We start from the raw sequence: 15134 nt of genomic DNA, 5'->3' as shown, positions 1-15134 counted from the left end.
GTGTGCTCCGCTGCTGGCGGCCCGGGTTCGGATCCTGGGCGCACACCGATGTGCCGCTTGTCAGGCCATGCTGTGGTGGCATCCCATATAAAGTGGAGGAAGATAGGCACAGATGTTAGCCCAGGGCCAGTCTTCCTCAGCAAAAAGAGGAGGATTGGCGTGGATGTTGGCTCAGGGCTGATCTTCCTCACAAAAAAAAAACAAACCATAATAGTGCCTTGGAAAATATTTAAATTCCTATCTCCACTAATTGAAAGATAACTATAACTACTAGACATTGCCAAGAAATTTCTTCTAGAGATAAAATAAATTGTTGATAAAGATTTGTTTTACTACTTTATAGTTTATTGAGATTAGTTGTATTCAGTTATCATTTAGTGGGTAATTTTCGTATGCTTGATCATAATAAAAAGTAATAATGCAAAAGATTTTATTTTTGTGTCCTTTTCTTTTTAGATGGAAATCCCTTCTTCTAGCATTATAAATCAGTACATTGCTTGTCAAGGGCCATTACCACACACTTGTACAGATTTTTGGCAGATGACTTGGGAACAAGGCTCCTCCATGGTTGTAATGTTGACCACACAAGTTGAACGTGGCAGAGTAAGTCATGCTTAAATATTACACATTGCTTGGGCTTTTTCGAATTACGTTACATATAGTCAAAATATTCAGGTTGATTTAGTCTTTTTTGTAAACTTCCTTTCTTGTAGTGTCATGATTAAAATCATCATGGTTATGTGCTTAAAACTGTGACCTACACATAATAAATGTGATGTAAGTGTTAGCCGATATTAATATCATTGTTACTATTTAAATGGATTAATATATATATTTGATAAGGGATTTGTATCTAGAATATATAAAGAACTTGTACAACTCAACAACAAAGTGACAAATACCCAATTTAAAAATGGCCAAAGGATCTTAATAGATGGTGCTCCAGAGAAGACGTTTAAATGGCCAACAAGGTCATGAAAAGATTCTTGGCATCGTTAATCATCAGGGAAATGCAAATCAAAACCACAGTGAGATACCACTTTATAACCAGTAGGATGGCTAAAATAAAAACGGCAGATAATAACAAGTGTTGATGAGGATGTGGAGAAATGGAACCCTCCTATACTGCTGGTGGATTTGTAAAATGATGTAGCCACTTTGAAAAACAGTATGTCAGTTCCTCAAAAGGCTAAACATAGAGTTACTGTAACTCAGCAATTTCACTCCTAGGTATACCCAAGATAATTGAAAACATACGTCCACACAAAAACTTGTACGCAAGTATTCATAGCAGCATTATTCATAATAGCCAAAAAGTGGAAACAACACAGATGTACCAAATAAAATGTAGCATATTCATACACTTGAATATTATTTGGCAATGAAAAAATGATACATGCTACAACATGGATGAACCTAGAAAATACTATGCTAGGTTAACAAAGCCAGTCACCAAAGACCACATATGTGTGATTCCATTATATGAAATGTCCAAAGTAAGCAAATCCATCAGAGGACAGAAAGGAGTTAGTGGTTGCCTAGCTCTGCAGTTGAGGAAGGAGGGTGGGATAGAGGAATGCATGGCGATTACTAATGGATATGGAGTTTCTTTTGGGAGTGATGAAAATGCTCTAAAAGTGATTGTGGTGATGGTTGCACAGCTCTGTCAATATACTAAAAACAGTTGAATTGTGTACTTTAAATGGATGAATTGTATGGTATGTGAATTAACGTGTCAGTAAAACTGTTTTTAACAAAATCCTAACTATGAAAATAAATGGGTTGCATTTGGCATTTTACTTGAAGATTCCTTCTCATTGTTAACTTAAATTTAAAAAATATCAAAATTAGTGCACCATTTTGCCACTGTCATAGTAGTTATTCATTCAGATAAGAATTAATCACAAATGGTGAAACACTGGGTGAGAGCTTATTGTAAATAGGATATTTGCAGTCTCAAAATATATCCAAACAGATTATTATTACAAATAGAAAAAAATGGCAAAGAAGAAAGGTAAATAGTTGACAGGTCTAGGTGAAGAGTATATGAGAGTTCATTAAATTATTCTTGTAACTTTTCTAAGTTTGAAAGTTCTTAAAAATTAAAACATTTTAAAAATTGGAGAACCTAAACTATATGTTTTTTAAATCTATTGATGTCAGGTTAAGTGTCACCAGTATTGGCCAGAACCCACAGGAAGTTCATCCTATGGATGCTACCAAGTCACCTGCCACTCAGAAGAAGGAAACACTGCATATATCTTCAGGAAGATGACACTATTTAACCAAGAGGTAGGCAGGATATCCATTCATTAGAACCGTTATATTCAGGGTAAAGGCTTTGAAAGCTGAAAATGTTTTTAGTCTGATTCTTGGTTACTAGGAAATATTATTTAAAAATTACTGAACTGTTTGATTCATTCAGATGCTTTGGAATCTTATGAAGTGTATTCTCCTACTAAAATAACTGTATTTCTGATTTCTATAGGTAAATATGAATGGTCAGAAAAAAGAATCTAGTAAATAATACTTATTACTCCTAATATTTTGCCTATTCTAAAAATTATACCAGGGGTTTGTTTGGCTATAAAGATTTCTTCCTTTAAGTAATATCAATAAAGTATTCGAGTACATCTGTGGAAATGGAAAGAATAATTGAAAGCTATCAAATTATCCCACCCCCCTTTTTTTTTTTTTGGTGAGAAAGATTAGCCCTGAGCAAACATCTGTTGCCATCCTCCTCCCGTTGCTCAGGAAGATTGGCCCTGAGCCAACATCCGTGCTCCTCTTCCTCTATTTTGTATGTGGAATTCCTGCCACAGCACGGCCAGACAAGCAGTGCGTCAGTCCGCACCCAGGATCCGAGCCCTCAAACCCTAGGCCCCCAAAGTGGAGCACACGAACCCAACCACTTGGCCAGCAGGCCGGCCCCTCCCCTTTTTTAAAGGGGAGAGGAGAGCAATTTCACAGTCTCCTCAGTATTAAGGAGGAAAAGGTTGGAGGCAGGACCCTCTGACAGCAGATAAATTACAGCTTTCCAATTGCTAGTTTTTCCTACTGCCACCTGGGTTACTCCCCTTGGCTTCCAAATCCAGAGCCAGAAATGGAAAGAGATTAATAAATGATACCTCACTAACCCAATTGGAAGATGTGTGTGGAGGGCCGCATGCTGTCAGTCCTGTCAGACTGCTAGAGACAGGGCACCCCACTTTCACTGTCTGCAGCTAGATATTCCCCTGCCGGCCACCTCTGGTTTTGAAGGGGGCTAGAAGAAGAAAGAAGTAATTGCTAGTGTGGAATAAAATGAAATTTTAAAAAAGACCCCTGAGAACAAGATGGGCTCTGTGGCTAGCTGGGACCTAAAAACAAAATGGAGGCAAGCAGCCATGACAGGATGCAGGATGCAGTCACACAGCTCTTCTCTGAAAAACCACAGGATGCACTCTAAAGCTTTTGACTCGGCCATAGTTTCTGATTTTACAAAAGTCCCTAACTGCCACCTGGACCTAACCAATACAACTGTGACCTGCACCAACCAATCAGGATTAAGCAGGCTTGCATCCCTCATTTGCATAAAGAGTCCTGAGTGGGAGCCTGGGCGGGAACTTTTTCTAAAAAAGGCAGCCCCCCTCCCTTTGTTTTCCTGGAGCAAACTTACCGTTTGCTGCCCAAGGCTGTGTCTCCCTGGTAATGTATAAGCAATAAAGCTTTCCTAACTAAATTCTTGTATTCCAGAGATTTTTGCTGACATTATAAAGACCTGGGCCTGTCCCATCAATAGTTAAGCCTTTGGAGATGAGAACTCCGTATCCCTTCCCACCCCAACCTCCCTGAGTATGATTCAAGGAGCCCAGCAAGACAGAGCCTTACTGTCCAAAAGGAAAGGAGCTAGAAGTTATGCAGATTTATATTAAAGGAATCTGGCATTCAATAAAGCTAAAGTTACAAGAAATAAAAAATTAAGTAAAAAGTTTCAAAATCTTACCGGGCTAGAGTGTCCATCAGAATGAATTTAGGGTTTAGGGACTTATACTGTCTAGCTCGTGTCTAATGTAACAAGGCAAGCCAATGAGATATTTCTTGATTTTCCCAAATAGATATTAAAGATAGGCTGTATATAGTTACGTAAAATATTATTTATATCTTCAGCATAGTCTCTTTATTGTACTCCACCTATAGATTATCCATGGCAGTTTTATATACTGTAGTGGCTTTTCTTTGCAAACCCTGAGTACCTCAAATTAGTTTCTGAAGTTTGAGCCAAACATAATTGGGAACATAAATTTGCCACCATAAATACATACATACATGGATGGATGGACCGACGGACAGACAGATACTACCCCAAAACTTAATAGAATATTATTTTACATTACCCATTCTGTAGATTTATTAGTACTGTTAAATTGTTTTTTTAATAATAATAATCAAAGGTAGTCTGTATTAGACATCTTCAATTCATTTTATAGAATTACAGAATTCTGAAAGATTATCAAGTTATACTGAGGTCTCTTTGGAAATTCTTTCATTAATCCCTTTCTTAATTACTTTTTGCTTTCATGGTCTTTTCTGGGTTCTCCCTTTAATGTAAATGACAGTAACCAGATTTTATAGTGTTGAATGGCTATAGCAACCAGTTATTGAGCATATGATTCCAGACAGCTGATTAGGTGATTTATAGGTCTTCTCATAGAACCCTTTCAACATTAGACTGTCCGTTTGAAGGATAGATGTTATTTCATTTTTCAGTTGAAGAAAGTGAGGCTCTGAAATATTAAGTTCCTTAATTATCAGAGTCAAGATTTGAACCAACTTGTAAAAATTCAATATCTTACTTTCTCTTATACCAACGCTTAACTCCCAAAAAAGAATTAAACCCTGGTTTGACTTTGTGTTTTTATGATCTCGTTTTTTTTTGTTTTGTTTTGTTTTTTTGTGAGGAGATCAGCCCTGAGCTAACATCTGCCAGTCCTCCTGTTTTTGCTGAGGAAGACTGGCCCTGGGCTAACATCCGTGCCCATCTTCCTCCACTTTATATGGGACGCCGCCACAGCATGGCTTGCCAAGCGGTGCATCAGTGCACGCCGGGGATCCAAACCAGCGAACCCCAGGCCACCGCAGCGGAGCGCACGCACTTAACTGCTTGCGCCACTGGGCCAGTCCCTGATCTCCAGTTTTTAATCTACGTTTATTTTCAGATTTTATTTTCCTAATTTCCATTATTTCACTTGTGTTTTTCATGATTAGCCCAACTTTGTTCATAAAAATTTTTTTTTTACCGTACCATTTTTCCTCACCTAATGGTTTTTTAGTTTTCTTTAAATGTTTCTCTGGATCTTAACTTGTTTTTACCTGTTTACTTGATTATCATCTTTAAAATATTTTACAGATATGGAATTTGAGTTATAAGAAGAGTAATGATCCAAGTAGCTGAAACTTAAATGGATACAACTGTTTCTATAAAATGGTTTCTTTGTTTTTCATTGAAATTTTGGGTTTTATTGAGTTTATACATTACTTTTTTTAGGGTAGTGAGAGTAGTTTCTTTTGCTTTTCTTCTAAAATTAAAATGACATGAATATTTATTTGTATTTTAAAGATAATTCCTAAACCAAGGTGAATAATTTTTCCTTGCACTTAGAAAAATGAGAGTCGTCAACTCACTCAGCTCCAGTACATAGCCTGGCCTGACCACGGAGTCCCTGATGATTCAAGTGACTTTCTGGACTTTGTTTGTCATGTACGAAGGAGGAGGGCCGGCAAGGAAGAACCTATTGTTGTTCATTGCAGGTATTCTATTTTTTGTTTTTTATGATTGAATAGTTGGCTATATATGTTATTTTTGAAAGGGAATATGTGTTTTATTTTTGTCCTTAAGTTGTGATTGTAACTGTGATAATTAGAACTCAAAGCTATGCTCTAAAGGTAGAAGGCAAATGCATGTTCCAACATGTGATTGGCAGAAACTTTATCATAAGAAGTAAAAATAATACTTTATTGCACTGATTCTTAGAAGTTTGTCTTTTTCATAGTTTAACATCTCTGAAATTGGGATGTGTCTTACAATTGATGGTATCTTATATTTGGTGAAATACAATAATGTAGGCGTTTAGGTTGCAACCTAAGGTTTAGATTTCCCCCTCCCATCAAGGTACTCCTTCCTGGCCTTCGGCCCCTCTGGGGACAGTGGGGGAGTACTCTCACCTCTCTTGGAATGGCCCCACCCAGTACCATCACAGGATATGCCACTTCCAAGAGCTCTAAGTTAACTGTGGTAGCTACCCTCTCTTCCTTTCAGACTCAGGCTCCCTTCTGCCCCCAAAGGACTGAATACAATGACTCCAGCCTTCACGGTCACTGACCAGCTGTTAGAAGACAATTATTTTCTCCCTGTCCTGGCCACCTGTTGTTAAATGATTTATTCAGAGGATGTATTGAGGTATCTCTTTATCCTTAAACTTTCCAGCACTTATTAAGAGCAGTCTTTCAAATCATCAAAATAGATTATAGACCAAATATTTGAGAGGCAAAATGGCGGGAATGGTGAACACATTTGGCCATTTCATATCCCAAGTCCCCAGTAGCTAACATAGCCCTGTTCACAGAGAATGCTTCAAAAATTTCTTGACTATCTCAATAGTAAAGTTTAATAAAAATTAAATTTTGTTTTAAAAACTGATTTGATGTGTAAAATGTTATCTTTTGTGCATTTGTTGATGGTTTATTATTGTCATTCTATTATTTTGCGTTTTAAAGGGGAGGTTGCTCTAATAAGCTATACCTTGTTTAGATTTCAAAAGCTAAAACGTTAACTCTTTTAAAATAGTATTTTTACAACTAACAATGGGAGAGGGGGTGGATACAAACCATTTAATCTGTATTAAGTGTGAAGTTTTTTTTAATTTTCAAAATATTTTCTAGTTGGCTTGCTACTTTTGTAATATAAACCATTAAAATCAAATTGTTCTTGGGCTGGCCCCGTGGCTTAGCGGTTAAGTGCACGCGCTCTGCTGCTGGCGGCCTGGGTTCGGATCCCGGGCGCGCACCGACGCACCGCTTCTCCGGCCATGCTGAGGCCACGTCCCACGTACAGCAGCTAGAAGGATGTGCAGCTATGACATACAACTATCTACTGGGGCTTTGGGGCGGGGGGGGGATAAATAAATAAAATCTTTAAAAAAAAAATTGTTGTTCTAGTGTATTATGATTCATTACTTTAATTTTCTGCACAAAGGCCATAAGTTGTTTAATAGAATAGTATCAATAAGACCTTGCCCCATATTTGTGTTTTTTAGTGCTGGGATTGGAAGAACTGGGGTTCTTATTACTATGGAAACAGCCATGTGTCTCATTGAATGCAATCAACCAGTCTATCCACTAGACATTGTAAGAACCATGAGAGATCAACGAGCCATGATGATCCAAACACCTGTAAGTATTGTACTTCATGTACAAGTGTGTATTCTCAACATGATGATTTTTGTTACCAATATATATTCCAAACCATATTTTTATCTTTTTAATTCCCTGCTAGGAGCTAACAACCCCTGGTACAGGGGGTCAGCAAAGACTGCCCATGCGCCAAATCTGATCCGCCACTTGTTTTTGTAAATAAAGTTTTATTGGAATACAGCCATGCTCATTTGTTTACATTCACGCTATAATAGCAGAGTTGAGAAGTTGCAACAGGCACCATATGGTCTACAAAACCTAAAATATTTACTATCTGGTCTTTTACAGAAAATGTTTGTCAACACCACCCTAGCATGTTAACTCTTGAATGTTTAAACAGGGCTTAAACAGACGCAGAGGAACTTGCCCTGTATTACTTAGTCAAGTGGAATGCTGAGAACGATAGTATCAGTGAACTGGAGAATCTTGATAGACCTGCTTTCAGTGAAACAGCTGTGGTGAAATGGCCTTTCTGTTTTTACATAAAAACTTAAATTGCAAAAGCAAAAACAAAAAAAAAAATCATAGGTATTAAGCCACTAACTTATTGTATTCTACACTGACGCTAAATTATGTTTCAGGAATCAAAAGGGGAATCATGAAATGTTAAGATTATTTTTTATATTAAGCCACTGTGAAATGTTAGTATTGTCGGTGGCATTAAGGTTACTGAAGTGAATTGACCTGTGTGATCTAATAAGTGCCTGCCATTTTTAGCTTTTTTTTTTTTTTTTTGAGGAAGATTAGTGCTGAGCTAACATCTGTGACCATCTTCCTCCGTTTGGTATGTGGGATGCCACCACAGCATGGCTTGATGAGCAGTGCATAGGTCCTCTCCCAGGATCAGAACCTGCAAATCCTGGGCTGCTGAAACACAGCATGCGAACTCAACCACTACGCCACCAGGCTGGCCCTCCAATTTTTTAGCTTTGAATTACAGAAAATTTCAAACACAAAAGGCAGCAGTATAATGTAATGGACACTATGTTGAGTACTAAGACCCAACATTTGGCATATTGTTTCATCTACACTACCACCTACTCTCCCCATATTTGACGCATATCCTAGACATCATATCGTTTTATCTATAAACATTTTAGTGTGTATCTCTAAAAGATAAGGAGTGTTTTTCCTTCTAAACAAAACTACAATACCATTATCACACCTAAGTATAATTAACAATAATTCCCTAATTATTACCAAGTAGCCAGTATTCAAAGTTCCAGTTGTCTCATATAAATCATGTCTTTTTTTATTTTAGAACAGCTTTATTGAAATATAATTCACATACCACAAAATTCACCCTTTTAGAGTTTACAGTTCAGTGGTTTTTAGTATATCACAGAGTTGCAACCATCACTACTATCTAACTTTAGAACATTTTCATCACCCTAAAAAGAAATCCTGTACACATTTGCCTTCATACCTTCCCCAGCCTCCCTAGGACCCAGCCCTAGGAAACCACTAATCTACTTTCTGTCTCTGTAATTTACATATTCTGGACCTCTCATATGAATGGAATCATACAATTTGGTTTTTTATAATTGGGTTCTTTTAATTAGCATAATATTTAAGGGTTTATCCATTCTGTGTGAGTACTTCATTCCTTTTTTTTTTTTTTTTTTTGCTGAATAATATTCCATTGTCTGTATATACCACAATTTGTTTATCCATTCATCTGTTGATGGACATTTGGATTGTTTCCATTTTTTGGCTATTATGAATAATGGTGCCACAAACATTTGTGTATATGTTTTAATGTGAACATGTTTTCATTTCTCTTGGATATATGCCCAGAAGTGGAATAGCTGGGTAATATAGTAACTCGGTTTAACCTTTTGAGAAATTGCCAGACTATTTCCAAAGTGGCTATACCTTTTTGCAGTCCACTGTATGAGGGTTCCATATTCTTCACATCATCAGCAGCACTTGTTACTACCTGTCTTTTTTATTTTAGCCATTTTACTGAATATAAAATGGTATCTCATTGTGGTTCTGGTTTTCATTTCCCTAATAACTAACGATATCAAGCATCTTTTCATGTGCTTATTGGCCATTATTAGTGTATCTTCTTTGGAGAACTGCCTGTTCAGATCTTTTGCCGTTTTTTCAATCTGGTTTTTTGTCGTTGTTGTGTTGTAAGAGTTCTTTATATTTTCTTTTTTTTTTTTTTTTTAAACTTTATTTTTCTCCCCAAAGCCCCAGTAGATAGTTGTATGTCATAGTTGCATATCCTTCTAGTTGCTGTATGTGGGACGCAGCCTCAGCATGGCCGGAGAAGCGGTGCGTTGGCGCACGCCAGGGATCCAAACCCGGGCCACCAGCAGCAGAGCGCACACACTTAACCACTAAGCCACGGCGCCACCCCCTTTTTTTTTTTTAAACTTTATGTATTTATATTTTCTGAATACAAGTCCCTTATAGATCTTTGGTTTCCAATGTTTTCCTTCCATGCCGTCCTTTCACTTTCTGGATTATGTTGTTTGACGCACAAAAGTTTTTAATTTTGATGAAGTCTAGTTTATCTTGTTTTAAATCACATATGTTTTTGGTGTTATATCTAAGAAATCATTGCCTAACTCAAGGTCACAAAGATTTACTCCTCTGTTTTCTTCCAAGATTTTTTTTTTTTTTTTTTTTTTTTTTTTTTTTTTTTTTCCGCTAAAGCCCCAGGCGATAGTTGTATGTCATAGTTGCACATTCTTCTAGTTGCTGTATGTGGGACGCGGCCTCAGCATGGCCGGAGAAGCAGTGCGTCTGTGCGCGCCCGGGATCCGAACCCGGGCAGCCTGCATCGGAGCGCATGCACTTAACCGCTAAGCCACGGGGCCGGCCCCAAGATGTTTATATTTTAGCTCTCACATATAGGTGTCTGATCCATTTTTAGTTAATTGTTGCATATGGTTTGAGGTAGGTTCCAGTTTCATTCTTCTGCATGTGGATAGCCAGTTGTCCCAGCCCCAGTTGTTGAAAAGACTATTCTTTTCCCATTAATTACCTCTGGGTCCCTTGTGAAAAATCAGTTGACCACAAATGTAAGGGTTTATTTCTGGACTTTAAATTCTATTACATTGATTTGTATGTCTATTCTTATGCTAGTCTTTAATTTCTTTCAACAATGTTTTATAGTTTTCAATGTGCAAGGCTTGCACTTCTTTTGTTAAATTTATTCCTAAGTTTTTTAGTCTTTTTGATACTATTGTAAGTGGAATTATTTTCTTAATTTCATTTTGGGACTATCATTGCTTGGGTATAGAAATAAAATTGCTTTTGTATATTGATCATGTATCCTGAAGTCTTGCTGAAATCATTTATTAACTAATACTGTTTTGTGTGTGAAAGTTGATTCCTTAGAATTCTCTGTATGGGCATACCTCAGAGATATTTCAGGTTCGGTTCCAGACCATCGCAATAAAGCAAGTCACTTGAATTTTTTGGTTTCCTGGTGCATATAAAAGTTATATTTATACCTAACTGTAGTCTTTTAAGTGTACAATAGCATTGTGTCTAAAAGAACAATGTACATACCTTAATTTTAAAATATTTTAATGCTAACTATCATCTGAGCCTTCAGCAAGTCGTAATCTTTTTGCTGGTAGAAGGTCTTATAAAAAAGGCAGTATCTGCAAAGCGCGATAAAGCTAAGCACAATAAAACAAGGTATGCCTATATACAAAATCACGTTATCTGCAAATAAAGGTAGTTTACTTCTTCCTTTCTAATTTAGATTTCCTTTCTTTTCTTTTTTCTTGCCCAACTGTCCTGGCTAGAACCTCCAGTATAATGTTAAATAAAATGCTGAAACCAGACATTCTTGTCTTGTTCCTGATCTTAGTGGAACAGCTTTCAGTTTTTCACTACTGAGTATCATGTTAGCCATGGGATTTTTATAAATACCCTTTATCAGATTGAGGATAAGTTTCCTCTGTTACTACTTTGTTGAGTCTTTCATCATGAAAAGGTGTTCCATTTTGTCAAATGCTTTTTCTTTGTCTATTGAGATATCATGTGGTTTTTGTCTTTTATTCTGTTAATGTAGTGTATTACATTGATTTTTGGATGTTGAACTAACCTTGCATTTCTGGGGTAAATCTTACTTGGACATGGTGTATAATTCTTTTTATATGTTGCTTGATTTGATTTGCTAATATTTTCTTAAACTTTTTGTATCTATATTCATACATAATGGATTTTTTTTAATTGTGGTCAAATACACAACATAAAATTTACCATATTAACCATTTTTAAGTGTACAATTCAACAGCATTAAGTATGTTCACACAGCTGTGTAACCAATCTCGAGAACTCTATGTTGCAAAACTAAAACTCTATATCCATTAAACAACTCTGTATTTCAATTTATAGAGATTTTTTAAATTAATATTCTAATTATGGAGTATATTTATATGATTTCAAAGTAAAATCTATAAAAGAAGGAAGTATATTCCATGAAGTCTAGTCTCTATCTCTGTCATGTACTCTATTCCCTCCTTCCCTTTATATGAAACCATTTTGAATGATTTATCCTTCCCTTGCTTTTTTTTAACATATATGAGACAGATAGATAAATATCTGTATTCCCCCTCTTTCTTTATAAAGATAATATGTTGCATGCAGTTTTCTCTACCTTGCTCCTTTTACTTATCAAAATATCCTGGAATCATTCTATAGTAGTCTGTAGACTTTTGTTCCTTCCCACCGCCTACTACATAGTATTCCACTGTGAGGTTGTACCACAGATTATTCACCCAGTCCCTTCCTGATGACAGTTTGGATTGTTTCTACTTTTTTGTTATTATAAATAAGCCATCAGTGAATAGCCTCGTTTATGAATGTATGTTTTCAATTTCTTTTTCTAGTTTATCTTTTGGATAGATTCCTAGAAGTGGGATTGCTGGGTCGATGGGTAAATTGATGTAATTTTGTTAGATGCTGCCAAATTCCCATCCATAGGGATTGTATTTTACATCTCTGTTAGCAATGTATGAGTGAGTTTTGCCAACAAAATATCGTCAGGCTTTTTTATTTTTTGCCGGTCTGTTGGTGAAAAGTGGTATCTCTATGCAGTTTTACTTTGCATTTTTTTTATAAGCAAGCCAAGTGAGATGTTTGTCATTTTTCTTGTTTTCTAGTTTTTCTGATCAATTCTATTTTTTATATTTTTCAGAGTCAATACAGATTTGTATGTGAAGCTATTTTGAAAGTTTATGAAGAAGGATTTGTTAAACCCTTAACAACATCATCAAATAAATAAGAAAGCAAAAAGTCTGGGATATGTGTTGGAAAACTGCTTTCCATTATATTCACTGTGCCATAATACTGCTTGCAGGAAATGGCATCTAAACAAAAAAATGAAGAACTAACAAAAACTGAAAAAACTTCAGCACTGTCGCACTTTATGTTTAAAAAAATGTCACTCTCTCAAAATCTATAATTCATGTGTTTGAAGACTATTTCATGCTTTGCTCCGAACAAATAGTGAATAACTGAGTATGTTCAGGGTAATTTATGAAATTCTGTGGTGGTGCCATGCAGTCCCCTTCTGGTAGAATTGCCTCAAACAAGGTTCAGAATTCTCATCATCTCTGTTAATAAACCTGTATCTTGAAAGCAAAAAGAAGTAAACATCAGGAGTCAGCTCTGGTGTTTTCCAGTGATTCATGTACTTACTATACTGATTACCAGATTTTATTTTTAAAATTTTAGCAATATCATTCTCACTCTTAGCCAATACACTGCCTATGGATGCAGCACATCTCTCCCTACACTCCCCCCATAGAGACCTGCTGTTCAGAAGAAGAAAGGTGGAATTTGCTTTTCCCAGGAAATGCTGCACATTGTCCATTTACCAGCATCTTATAGAAAGTATAAATATGAATCTACAAATTTTCTTGAATTTAATAATGTAACATATTTATCATAAGGTTGGCTTATTCCAAATCATGTGATTTCACATACTTGATGTAAAGGAATGCATGTATTGTGTCTTAACCCCTTAAGTGCCTTGAGACGTCTTTGTACGTCTAATGAAAAGGCACTCATTTGACCCCACTAGGAGGTATGTATGTATATTGTACATTTACATTTTTAAGCATTTTGAATCAGTTCACATTTTAAAAAATACCTTCTTGTGTTGAGAGTTATGCAGTCAAAAAAGGGTAAGGAAATTCTATTTCTTAATTCCTGTACTTTGCCACAAGAAACAAAGATAATTTGTGTTCTACTGAGTGAGTGCTCTGCTGCTACAGAATTGTTCAAAATCGGCACATTCCTTTCCTGAGGGACAAGGGTTACAGTTTAGCAGCTCAAGTTAAAACATGCTTTATTCTTCAAATTTCATATTTATTTTATCCCTAACTTTGGAAATGGCATCTAATATGCACATTAAAGTTAAACATATTGATACTCTAAGCTAAAGTTAGAGCAGTTAATTGTGATTTATTTGTATCGCTAACTAAATTATTACCCTTCAGCATTCATTTCGGTTCATATCAAGCTTTGTTCACACTGGTCTATTGGTTGGGATACTTCAAACGAGAAATGAAACGTTATTGACTCATTTCTAAGTGTAATCCCTCAATAATTGAAATGAGAGTTTTCTTTTCATTTTTGTGTACATTTAAATTACTACAGTTTATATATACTTTTTAAGTTATAAGCATGTTAATATGGAGAGTTTTGATTGTCCAGCCGGATGGAGGATCTGATTCCCTTTAAGGATATGTATATTTTCCTCTTCAGGATTTTTTATTTTTAAGTCTACAGAGAGAGAGAACTTTAAAATTGCCCAGTTTTAATATAAGTGGAAAGTTGTGCTCACCTGTTGAAATGTTATATTACACTATTATTTTATATGGATTATGGTTCAAATAGATTCATTTACTAGTGATGTCTGAATATTTCTGTATAATGTTGATAAAATTTAGAGTCGAATGGTAGATATTTTGAAATGCCATTTAGTATGAGAAGAAAAAAGGTACATTTGAAAATCTTCAGTATAATCTAAATGATGTTATTTCAAATATTAAAAATCCATAATCATAAATTTTAGGAAGTTAAGTCCTAAACATTAATAGCCAAGATACCAAATAAATTATTGTATTAAAATATTGTTGTTGTTTTTTAAGAGAAAAGTAAACATAACTGTTACAGCAAAGAGAAATTCTCTTGTCTATTTCTGGATTTCACAGTCAAGACAATATAAGATAGTAAATAACAAGTCTTATTTGAACATTCCATTTTCTACCAACAGATAAATGTCATTGAAGCTGCTGTGTGACATGATGAGTTGAAAAGTGAAAAAGTAAAATCATGTTGGGGGTCTACATGATTAATAACTGCTTTGGCAGTTGTTTTTCACCTGAAGTTTTAAAATCTGCCTATTCTAACTGTATGGACAGAATATGACAACCATAGATTAAAAAAAGATACAATTGTACAGATATAAACAGATAAGTGTCATGGTGGGCATGTTCCTTAATTTAGGGCTTTCTTTACACTTCTGAGACTAACTCGAATAATTTGTGCGCAGTGACTACTGCTGCCTTTTTTAATCATTAATGCCTGTCTTTAAATGATATATTAGAAGTTTAAAATTACATTTAAATTTCTCATATATGAATTTTTCATCTGGGAGCTATCCTCTGTCAGTATTTTTGTGTACAGAAAAGATCCTTTATAAA

General features: G+C 35.6%; 1 protein-coding gene across 8 annotated transcripts in view; it reads left to right on the top strand.

The window, feature by feature from the left end:
* Positions 1 to 14559, top strand: part of PTPN4 (protein tyrosine phosphatase non-receptor type 4) — a 214022-nt gene extending 199463 nt beyond the window's left edge. For all 8 annotated transcript variants that reach the window (XM_004423902.3, XM_014782471.2, XM_087435053.1 and 5 more), the window contains 5 exons: positions 457 to 603; positions 2164 to 2292; positions 5642 to 5790; positions 7296 to 7431; positions 12620 to 14559. In XM_004423902.3, coding sequence (XP_004423959.2) covers positions 457 to 603; positions 2164 to 2292; positions 5642 to 5790; positions 7296 to 7431; positions 12620 to 12706 — 648 coding nt within the window. In that variant the 3' untranslated portion in view covers positions 12707 to 14559. The remainder of the gene's footprint in view (positions 1 to 456; positions 604 to 2163; positions 2293 to 5641; positions 5791 to 7295; positions 7432 to 12619) is intronic.
* Positions 14560 to 15134: the final 575 nt, after the last annotated feature.

The sequence above is a fragment of the Ceratotherium simum genome, chromosome 9 (genome assembly GCF_057802395.1).
Source record: "Ceratotherium simum simum isolate JZ-2026a chromosome 9, ASM5780239v1, whole genome shotgun sequence".
NCBI lineage: Eukaryota > Metazoa > Chordata > Mammalia > Perissodactyla > Rhinocerotidae > Ceratotherium > Ceratotherium simum.
This window is presented reverse-complemented; position numbering and strand designations above follow the sequence as displayed.